This window comes from Barbus barbus, assembly GCF_936440315.1.
Source record: "Barbus barbus genome assembly, chromosome: 37".
Lineage (NCBI taxonomy): Eukaryota > Metazoa > Chordata > Actinopteri > Cypriniformes > Cyprinidae > Barbus > Barbus barbus.
This window is the reverse complement of record NC_136715.1, coordinates 14,685,001-14,697,502: the sequence shown is the minus strand read 5'-3', so window position 1 is coordinate 14,697,502 and position 12,502 is coordinate 14,685,001. Positions and strand designations below refer to the sequence as shown.

General features: G+C 38.5%; 1 protein-coding gene across 2 annotated transcripts in view; it reads right to left on the bottom strand.

Annotated features, from left to right (window-relative positions):
* LOC306857063 (SLIT-ROBO Rho GTPase-activating protein 2-like) overlaps positions 1-12,502 on the bottom strand; it is a 106,858-nt gene that overhangs the window by 43,541 nt on the left and 50,815 nt on the right. For both annotated transcript variants that reach the window (XM_079396728.1, XM_079396727.1), the window contains exon 3: positions 9,359-9,551. In XM_079396728.1, coding sequence (XP_079252854.1) covers positions 9,359-9,551 — 193 coding nt within the window. The remainder of the gene's footprint in view (positions 1-9,358; positions 9,552-12,502) is intronic.

Genomic DNA, 12,502 nt, shown 5'->3' with positions numbered 1-12,502 from the left:
CAAAAGAGGACACAACTAGAAATCAGTGGTTAAGTTGTATTTACAACACTGTTCCAGAACAGTTCAACCCAAATATTAGAGTGTGTGCAATTTATGGAGGGCTATTTCCTGAACATGGCAGGAGAGTAACCTTGCTTGCAGGCTTGCACAAAAGGCTGTTTCTATAAAGTGGGGCAATTCCAACTTTGCAATGACAGTCTGGCGCTTCTGACTCTCAGCCTGTAAGTACGTTTCTGCTACTGACTATTCAAACGCGAGTTTTGAGCAGTGTAGAGTAGTGCTTGTTGTTTGTCGTTTCTCATTCACAAATGCACACATGCTAATGTTTATGCGGCGCGATGCAACACGATGCGTAAAAAGACAGTATAAGTCATTATAATCAGTAATTATTTCCCCACTGGATGCAACAAATGCCTTTGTTTGTAATGGGTTTCATTGTTTTAATCTCGTCGCACCGGGAAACGCCATCACAATGCGGTGAGGGGTGCAACATTTCCACCAACATTTCCACCAAATACACAAAATAATGTTCGTTTTAGCAACGTCATATGACACCTTTAAAAATAAAACCCTTTTATTTTATTTTAGTGAACATTGTGAATTACTTTAAAAATGCATGCCCAAAAACCATGCTATTTCTAGGTACATGACCAAAAACATGTTATTTCCAAAGCACACGTCGAAAATCATGGTAGTATACCTACTTTTGCAAAAATCAGACCCACTTTATGCTGCACAAATCATAGCAGGATATCAGCATAACCTGAACCCATTTTAGTATATTTAAAAACATAATATTAAAAAACATATTCTGGGCTGAAACCAAGCACTGCTGATGTCCTGAAGTAGTCTGAGTATAATAAACCTCAAGTGATGTACGGATGTGTATTAACACTTGTCTGACACCAGTCCTCTGTATTGAAGAGAACGTTGGATTAATCATATCACTCGACAGGGATCCGGTCTCTCTGAACAGGACATTCCCTCTGGCTTCGCCTGCCGACAAGACTTGAGACAGACACTCCTCCCAACGAGTTCAAAGTGAGGGGAAATCAGCCAGCATTCAGAGCTCAGCGGGGGGCTCAGTGGAGGTACATCACAGCCTGTTCTCCTGCTCAACATCTGTCAGTGTTGTGGAAAGGAATAGACATATCTCACTTCATCTTTGCCAATGTAACTCTTTTGATGATGGGATCAGAATAAAAAGACCAAATATACTGTTGTCGTCAAACATCAAGGTATTTTTACAGATGATAAAGGAAAGCAACAGAGATTCATATCATAAGCTTATCAGAATCCTCAAGCATTACTAATTTTTGCAAATGAAAGTTTTCTTTTTGACTCATTTGCAAGTATGCAAGAAAAGTAAAAATGTAATAAATATCAAGCACGTTCCTTATTCTTTATTCAACATTTCAAATGTTTTCTACTAGTAAAAGTGAAGTGACATTCAGCCAAGTATGGTGACCCATACTCGGAATTCGTGCTCTGCATTTAACCCATCCAACGTGCACACACACAGCAGTGAACACACACACACCGTGAACACACACCCGGAGCAGTGGGCAGCCATTTTATGCTGCAGCGCCCGGGGAGCAGTTGGGGGTTCGGTGCCTTGCTCAAGGGCACCTCAGTCGTGGTATTGAGGGTGGAGAGAGCGCTGGACATTCACTCCCCCCACCTACAATTCCTGCCGGCCGGAGACTCGAACCCGCAACCTTCGGATTACAAGTCCGACTCTCTAACCATTAGGCCATGACTTCCCCGGCAAAGTAGTAAAGTGTCACAAAACAAATGCTGTTGTGTTAAAGGGATAGTTCATCCAAAATTTTAAATTCTGTCATTAATTGATAATTATTCACCCTCATGTCGTTCCAAACCCATAAGACCTTTGTTCATCTTCGGAACACAAATTAAAATATTTTTGATGACGAGTTTTGGTGTCTGAGAACTTTCTGACTTTCCAAAGACAGCAATGCAACTACCACGTTCAAGGCCCGTAAAGGTAGTAAGGACATCGTTAAACTAGTCCATGTGACATCAGGGGTTAATTTTATAATCTGTTGTAACATTAACCTTAATTTTATGAAGCAGCAAGAAAACTTTTTGTGCGCAAAGAAAACAAAACAAATTACTTTATTCAACAATTTCTTCTCTTCCGTGTCAGTCTTTACTGTGGTACTCTTGTGAACACACGGCGTAGACTTGACACATTGACAGAATTTTCATTTTTGGGTGAACTAACCCTTTAAGTCCTTAGCTTAGCAACATGCTAACTTCAGACTTTATTGGAATACCATTGTGACCATTAATAGAGTTGTTGCCCAAGTATCAGTAAATTCAAAGTTTTATATTTTAGTTAGAACGATGTCTTATAAAAAATGCTGAATATGTAGGGTGTTACGTGTATGTTCCTGTTGAGTTCCTGTTTTGCCTTATTTGGTTTAGTTCCTGTTCTCATTAGTTTATCATCATTCATTCTTATCACCCGTGTTAATTAATCTTCTTGTTTGCTCCTTTGTTCCCTGTCTTTAGAAGTCCTCAGTTCTCCCCTAGTCTTTGTCTTGGATTGATGTTAGTTTAATGGAAATTGTGTGTTGATATTTATTAAAGACTCCTTTTTGTCTACTCCTCCATCATGCGCCTTTTGCTACAACCACATCCCATAACATAGGGAGCCCATTAGGACAGACCTACTGAATAAAAACAAGCGGCACACAGGCAGCAGTCACAATTCAACTACAATTGTAAGTAAATAAATCGAGTGTGTTCAAAACACTTAGGCATGCAAACCACTCTCACCAATAATGTTTCTCTCCACCAGCGTTCCCAGACACCCGTTTCCCCCATCTAAGAACAGCAGTTAAGAAGTGTAGCAGAAATAATTGCATTTGGTTGTTTTGGAGGTTACGGCTGAGGTAAAGAGTAGAATAAGATCTTGATGTTTGCTCTGCCAATGATCGCACAACACTTGGGAAACAGGGAAGAATGAAACTGGTTCGAGCATGTAGCAAAAAGCGAAGCAAAAAAAATAAAGGTCTTGCACAACAAGGGTTCAATGAAGGCAAGTTCCTGATAGTAAACCACAGAGATGTGTGCCAAAAAATGGTGGGAACACCTCCATTAATTGACACATGGTGCAGGACATATCATAACACAAGGAACATGAGAAGATAAGAATATACTAATGAAACAAATCTTTAAATCTTCACAAATACCAAATTGTGTAAAAAATAAGAATACAATAAGTGAAACCAACAGTCTAACGATTGCTGAATAATTAAAACCAACCTGAGGCATTGACAGCCCTGAGAAACATCCTCCCAAACACACTAATTTGCTTTTTCTTATGCAAAGAAGCAAAACACATACTTAACCACATAAGATGGAGTCCTTGGAGAAACTCGATTCCTCTCGAGAAATGAACAAAGGGACGTTGATGAGATTAGCATGGCCCCTTGGCTGACGGAAAGGGTTCTTAAATGGGCATTCAGACGAGGGAGCTCCGGGTCATTTCTGGAAGGCCATGAAAAAGCTGAGGTCACATGAGCGGAGGAATAGCCCAATTAACAGCAAGGTCATCACAGACAGAGCCGGCCTTTCACCAAAGGAATGCTCTGCAAAGCCAAGAAGAGCCAATTCCTAGGTGACACCGGGTACGTGACATGGTGGCATGTGAAGAATTTTAAGAGACGGAGAATATAAAGAAATTCTTGACATTTGGTTGAAGTAAAATGATGGGAATTGATCAATGATATTACTTCACAAAGCAAAACGAGAAGCCCTGAATGTACATGGACCATGAGGAGAAATTAATACTCAGCAGGGATGCGTTAAATGATTCAAAAGTGACAGTAAAGACGTGGATAATGTTACAAAAGTTTTCTATTTCTATACTTTTTTATTCTTCAAAGAATTTATCATGTATCAACATTGATAATACTAAGAAATGTTGTAATACTGCTGGAAATGTAGCTTTGCCATCACAGGAATAAATTGCATTTTAAAATACATTAAAATAGAAAACATTTATGTTAAACTAATAATATTTCATAATTTTTACTGTATTTTTTCAATACATGGATAGAGTCATTAGCTTAGCAACAAACTAAGATCAGAGTCTGCTGTAAACTGTGAAGAGTGACCGATTCATTCAGTCTCGCTTAGAAGGTACATGAGAGGGCGTTGAGGGGAACTCTTCACTCTGGTGAGAAGTGTTTTACAAGACTTCGGTTTCTGTCCAGACATGATGCCGGGAAAACATCAGTCAAGCTTGTCAGACTGGAGAGGAAATGAAACTTGCCTTGCCTGCATTCTCTTACCGTCACACACTTATGAAGAATAGGCAAACACACCAGACCAGACGGACTCACTTCCTCTAGTCAACTAACCCTGAGCTCCTCACAAGTGGGCCGGGAGTTATCGTGGCACAGGATACTGCAGAACAGGTGTATGACACATGTATATGGAAGTCTAAAATAGACCAAATTTATTGACCAAAAGGCAAACAAGGGTGTCCAGTCCACTATCAGTAAATCTGTTGATTTCTGTAGTTGATTGTAAATTTGTTGAAATATACTAAATTACATTTAAAAAATACATTTAGAATAAAACCAGCTAAATTGAATGTACAATATATGATAGTATTGTACCATTATGATAGAATGCACAAGAATTTACTTTACAGCACCTACATAAATTGAATAAAACCATAAAAAGCACCCGCTGCTTATTCTTTATACATCATTTTGACAGTTAAAATTCTTGCTGTAGAAAAGGTACACTGCCATCTTGCTCCGACCAAAGTAACTTGAATGCACCTGACGTTGTAATTAAAACTTCTCAAGTAAAAAACAACAGGACTTGAATGTGACATTAATGCAGGGTTTATTTAAATACACCTAAACGAGCTAATTAAATTCTTACAGATTACTAGACACTTCCAGAAAGGTGTTTTGGATCAGGTTGGAGCTAAACTCTGCAGGAAGGTGGCCCTCTGTGTGCAGGATTGGATAACCCTGGACTAAAAGTTTAGACTACGAAATTCAAGACATCAAGACATTAGGAAGTGAGGTAACAACATATGACAACGTTTTAAAAACTTTGAAATGACGAAACCAGCACTGACCGTAACCACTAGGGGGGAAAATTTGAGAATTGGTTTGTAGTATAATCTTGGATCAGCAGAGTAGACCATTAAGCACATGACACGTCGCCGCTCCTCTGTGGCACCAGTGTAACCACCACCCTTCTTATTTGTCATGAGTCCAGATCTTGTGGTGAGTTTCAGTTGCTTCTTTGTATCAACTCAATCCATTTGTAGAAAATCAGGCATGCTAGAAATTCGGTCAGTACCATGGCATGTTATCATTCCAGACTGCGTATTTCTTAACCATACTGTCCATTCATTGCCGGGCAACTCGTCATCGGGCCTCCTGCCGGCTTGCTGAACAAATGACGCACACTGTCATACCACACATAGAGGAGCATTTGAACCCTTGAGTGGTAGAACGGAAGGCATTGAGCTGAACTCTACCCTGTAAGAACATAAGCAGTATATCAGGGGTCTCCAAAAGATCCCCACAAATGCCCCTCAGTTTGCAGGTCAGGCCTCACCGACAGCTACGCTCTTCTGGAGGAGCAGGACTGGAAAATACCTCACATTCTTTCGTGGCATCATCGTCCCAGATGTTGCCTTTTGCCAGATGTTGGAGCTGGATAGCAGGGGCTCAAGGGACACATGGAGGGCAGGGGATGGTATTTAGACTGGACGAGATTACAAGCCGATTAGAAAATCTATCTCAGCGGGGGTCACTGGTATCAGGGAGGACGTTACTGCAGATTTGGTGTAGTGAGGGGGTGCTGCTCAGAAAAAGAGATGGTGTAATGCGGGCCTAATGTGGAAGAAAAAGTTAGAGCTATGAGGAAATCGAGAGACAAGCACAAGAAATGATGTTAAAATGAAGAAACAAGTTCTCAGAGAAAAAAATGCAAGCAAGCAAAAGAGCAAAAATACATGATGGAGAAGAATCTTAATGTTTAAGATTGGAAAGAATCGTAAAATTATGCATTTTCTTCTACTTCTCTTATTAAGTTTCCATCCATCCATTAGTCATTTTTGATAAATTTGTTTAAATATACATAACAGTTGAAATAAAAAAATAATACAATTTATTAGGGGTGGCACGGTACACAGATGTCACGGTTCGGTACGTACCTCGGTTCGGGGGTCACGGTTCGATACAATTTCGGTACAACAGGGAAAAAAAGACATCTACTTGCTCAGTTTCTTTTATTTTGATGTGAAAATGCTAAATATTATTACATGTTATATATATAAAATCTGTTTTGTTTTCATTGTGAGTGTACACAAATAAAAGCAGACCTTTAACTACAAGCAACAGCACAAATAAAAATACAATAGAGTAAAGATACAAATAAAATAATCAGTGATTTTCAGGGGGTTTTTTAGGTACAGAAATTGAAGTACGATTAAAGTAATCAAAGGTAAAACAGCATTGCATATTTGACTGTATACATTAAAGATTACTCTTTATTAAAGTTACAAAAGCGATTCAATCAAGAGCAGTGAGTGATTTCTTTGTTGTTGCTGTTTATTTAATATTAACTGTCACTTTAAGAGAAAGCACTGATACTGTACGCCCAGCCGGCTATGTCTGCTATAGGATACTTACCAAGACGGGCATTTTGACAGAATTTTGTGTGAATTTATCCATTAAAACACAATACTTCAGAGAGAGCTTCATATTTGCGCGCGTTCTGAGGCACAGGTTTGTGCGCTTCTGATGAGCGCACGCACAAATCTTCTCACTGCGCGCGCGAGCTCGCGTCCTCTGGCTCTTAAATATTTGAGCTGGCAAAGCTTACATGACTTTAGTCTAAACACCGATATCAACGTGTGCTGTTCAGGTCTCACCTGTGCGCGCGCTATCAGCACCCGGGTGATGACGGAATAAATGCTCATATTCCAGCATACACACTCGCATTGAACAAGAGTGAATGATTTGTCCCCTTTTTTTTTTTCTCATCAATGTTGTTATAATGTACTGGGAAGCCAGAATGCGCATCCATTAACAGAAACATACATTAGCCGAACCCTATTTGTTTTACGTGTTATTTATAACAAACCACATGCGTTGTCAGAATTCAGTTGAACCGCGGTCCTAGCGCGTGCCGAACCGTGTGTGGAGAACCGTGCGGTTCGGTTTTTTTCCGCGAACCGTGCCACCCCTACAATTTATAAATGTGTATTATCCAATAATAATGTATTATTATTAATTATAATTATTGTTATTGATCATAATTATGACTGATGTCTTATTATTTAATTATTTCTATATTTTTTTGCGGATAATTTTGCCATAAAAATTACTTTTTAAATTGAGAAGATTGTTCAAATAAGAAATAAATACAATTATAAATTGTGTTATTATTATTATTATTTATTAACATTATTAAACTATTATTATTATTTCTTTAGTTTAATATTTTTGAGTCATTTTTCATCATTTTTGATAAGTGTTTAAAATGTTCAAATAAAAAATATTATTATCTAATAGTTTATTATTATTATTGATATATTTTTGTTTTCAGGAATGTCTTAATCGTTATTCTATAAAATATCTATACTATGACATATATTGTTGTTGACCAAAAATGAATATTGTGGTATACATCCACCGCTTACACTGGAGCACATAGGTCTCCAATTGAAACTGAACCTCCCCCAGGGTCTAAGGTACACAGGGGTCTCATGTGCACCATGGTCTGATAGGGCACACAAAACTGCTCTCAAAAAAAAAAAAAAACCTTTTGCTATCTATTGATTATTTCTAGAAGCTGTCAGAGAGCCGTATGTTGACTTTCCCAGACCCAACCTCTAGCACTCAAACCATTATATTAGGAACCAAAGAGTCAAGTGCAAATATACAAAGAGCAAAATAACGTGAAAAGACAGAGTGAAAATGGTAAGGAGCAAAGAGAAGCACATGACAAGGTGGAAAATGAAAGAAACAATGAAATAAAGGAAAAGTTCAAGCACTGGTTATCTTCCATGTCAAAACAGTGCCTGGGGCAAAACCGCCAGAAAGAAACCTGTCAAGGTACGCATACTAGACCCTGGAAAACAACTCAAATCTAGTCCAACCTATTTACACAGCAAGCATAAAATGATGACAATGTGTCACTGCAAATACAGGCCGTTGGGAGTTGCAAAAGCACCTTGATAAATGTTAACACAAGCAAAATGTTTGCCTTATAGCGGTCAGGAAGACTTTATTGTTACCGTCATAAAGGTTCTCATCAAATACTGCTTCAATTAACAAGATATGCAGACTTTCATAATTCACACATAAGCCAGGGCAAGGAAGTACACTTCAAACTTTAACTTTTAGTTGGTTTTTAAGCTTATCTTTGTAATTCTTTGAGGAGAATCACAAGATCAAACTGAATCCAACAGGATCCAAGCGTCTGACCACAGAGATACGTTTAGACAGTATATAACACTGATTAATAGGCTCTTCGACAGCATATCCTGTCATAATGACTGCTGTGAGACTGCATCATTCTCAAAGCTCGCTAGTAAGTATCGGGAAACCTGCATTCATTTAATGCCAGGTCTTCAGCATTATTGCCACTTGCCTTTATACGCAACTAAGCTTTAAAAAGCCTGTTCAAAGTCTAGCCCTATGTATAAAAATGACATAAGGGCCATTCAGAAGCTTGTTTTGTTTCACGCTAAACAATAAAATTAGCATTATAAGCTAATGCAGTCAATCAGACAGGATAATAATAAACATTTATAGCATGAGTAAGAACACTTCACTTGCTTTTCTTAACGTTACGCCAGCTGTTTCTTCATAATACAGCATAATAACTAACCGCTACAGAAACAGGATCAAATATGGGTCAGTGGAGCAGAACCAAGGACTTCGAAGAAAATATTTGACTTTATTCCACTATCAAATCCCTGCTGCTATCTCATCAGAGATATGAGACAAGCCTCTTATATAACAACAGGGTCTTGTGAAAGCCTCAAAAGACTGTAAAGCTTATTCATCATCATTCTGACAAATAAGGAGACTCTATTTACGCCTACATGGCAACATATGATGGTTATGATTTGTTACCAAAGATTAATGAAATGTGAATTTCATTAAATGAATTGAATAAGTCTACAGGGAAGTGTTGACTGGATATCACATGACCTCGGTGAGAGTTTACTCAACTGTCTCAACTTTCACTGCAGAACAGCACTCATGTAATCAGAAGAGGACAAAAAATACGGATCACAGGACCATGATGCATCAGCTGGAAACATGGCCAAATGTTCTCTTACTTGAATTGAGGGTCCTTTGTGTAGCGGGTCTTGGCCAGGAACCTCTCGGCTAGTTTCTCTAGGTTGCGGGAGTAGTCCATCTCGATCTCTGCCTTCTTGCGGAAGAAGTCCTGCAGGTCTTGCAGGAGCTGCACGCGGAGCTCACATTGCTGGTCCAAACACTTAAGCTGCTCCAGCAACTGGGCTCGGATCTCTGCCAATCAGAGGAGGAGAAGAAGAAACAGAGTTATTACAGATCTTCCCACTCTGGTTACGCATTCTAAAGGTGTTCAAAACCATTCAGACAATTACTGAAAAACACACACTAAACGCCATCATCTATATACACATTAACATTTAAAAGTGGTTAGTATGATTTTTTGAGTGTTTTTGAAGTCTCTAACGGCTGCATGTATTTAATTGTTCACAGTAATTCCTGTTAATTATTACAATCAAAATTACTTTTCCACTGTAATACATTCTTAAATCCAATTTATTTCTGTGATGGCACAATAGAATTTTCAGAAACCATTACTCCAGTCTTCAGTGTCACATGATCCTTCAGTAATCATATAATTACCGATGTTTTAAAACATTTAAAAATGTTTTTGTGGAAACCATGGCAATTTTTTTCAGTATTCTTTGATGAATATGAAGCTCAGAAAACAGCATTTATTTGAAACAGAATTTATGTAACAATGTAAAGCCTGTACGGTCACTTTTGTTCAATTTATTTTGTTGCACCTTAAGCCACCAAAATGATACTCAACAATGCATGCCATTTTTTCCCTGTAATTTGACACTAAAAGCATCTAACTTATTTTTTTGTAATAAGGGAATATGGATTTATTTATAAAATTCACAATCAAGAAATATTTATTTATTTATTGGTCCACTCGCCCTCTATGGACGAAAGTTCATTTTGGACATTGCTTGCAAATGCAACAAATTTTAAAAAGTGCTTTCTACCAATACTATTCGACTCAATTACAAACAAAGAAATATTTAATCTAGGACTGCTTACTAAAACATGATCATCCTCTAAAAATTCATCCACATTTCACAAATCTAGTCTACGCGGTTTCAGTACCTCAAAACAAAGTCAAAAATAGCTGGTGAAGAGACATTTCAACCTTCTATGCAAAAAACTGTTTCAAAGAACAGGTTTTGTGTTTATCATTAAGTAAATTGGTGCATAAACATTTTTCAACAGACAGAAGAACAATGCATATCAGGAGATCTTTTTGCAGAGGTCCAGCACACACACACACACACACACATCTTCAGAGAGTTTATTCAGGCTTATCACTTTTTATTTCCGTTGCATCTCTCTCCATCTCTCTTTCTCCCTGTTCGACATCCGCCGAGCACTCAAGCATGCCTCCAAATTAATTTACTCCGCTCAATCCTGACAGCCTATTGAAATACTGAATTATGATGTTTACGTGAGCTCTTGAGAAGCCAGGAACTATGGATGGACCTACTTGTCCTGCATACTAAAGCTCCAATAAAAAAACATGATACGATACAGCGCCATCTAATTTAGCTGTAGCATACCAGCTTAATTATTCAAAGCAATGCAAAGTCCTTCATCTAAACATTAAAAACTATAAATTAGCACTTATTTCATCGTTTACAGCTGCAGGATCACATTTCAGTTGATGTACTGATGGCAAGTCTAGAGTTAGCGGTCAAAGCAGTGTCACAAGTGATGAGAAAACAACATGAAAATGTCCAAGAATCAACAATACCTTTGCATCTCCTGCTGTAAAGAAATCGGATGACTTTTGCCTCCATATGCTTTAACTGTTCCAGCCCAGAGAAGAAAGGAAAACAGTGGGGAGTAACAGTCCCAGGGCTATGATACCCAGCTGTCCCGACTCTATTGTGCTTTTGCGCTGAGAGCACACTTTCACTCTGACATAATACAGAAGTGGGATTTCCACAGCCTCTGTGTCTTGGTAAAGTCAAACACAACAAAGTTCACTCCAGTACATCCCAGGACTATAGAACTGGGCTTTTCCCACTTCATATGACTCATTGTGGTGATTTTTACATGACTATGTCATAAGGCAGCCCTCGTCTGGGATAATAACTACCAGGGCCTTCTTTCTGACATGCCAATATGTGTCGATACCACTGACACGTAATTTTCTGCTATCAGTATAATTTATGATCATAGGAAGTGAGTCAGTGCCACATCGTAATGCCTCAGCTTTCAAAGAGAGCCCTGTAATTTTAGCAAAAAAGCAAAGCGTCTACAAACATGCACGGACAGAGCATGATCAATGAACCTACATGGGCCTAATAATGCAATTATGAGCTCACGGTTTCATTTTTATTAAGATAAATACAGACACAAAGGAAACAGGAATGCATATGCAGATGTGTGTTTGGGCATCCCTAAAAAAAAAAATGTCTATTGGGCGTTTAAAACAAAACAAAACAAAGCGTATATTCATGTCACGCCTTTGATAAAGAACGCGATATTGTGTAGCTTGTCAGTGAACTAATGGCTCTATGTATTAAATACCGCTCCATTTGAAAGCAGGTGATGGCGATTTAGCGCTAATCACGGAACCGACTTTACCGATGAGATGCGCATGACAATCGCATGCGATATATCGCCCAGCCCTACTGTACAGTATCAATAATTCATGTAGACGTGGTGCACACTTTTTAAAAGTCCATTCAAGTTTCTAAATCACAGTGGTGGAGTGATTCTGATGTTCTTGTGGCTGAATGTGTGTTCATTCATGTCTATGTACAATCCAAACCCTCTTAGCTGTCAAAGCTTCAGACTTTGATTGGTTAGGTGAAGGGCATGTGGCCAACAGGGCTGTGTGGGCTAGGGAAAGAAACCGAGGCATAGATTTAATGGGAGCATATTAAGCAAGACTGCTGGAAATGTAAAATTTAAATATTAGAGTATAACCTGAACAGTTTGTGCTAAATGCATAGCTAGAACAAGCACCATGACTGATTAACTCAGAATCAGCTGAAATATAAATGAAATTCACTGCTCTTTAAGTAGAGATTTGAGAAGAGCAGTAAACGCCATCACTGTCACCAAGAGCAGGAAGAGTATAATACAACCAATCTCACAAGGAAACTCAAGTCAGATGTTCTGCATTTGTCTCAGGAGCTCATAAACTGTTTCACAAG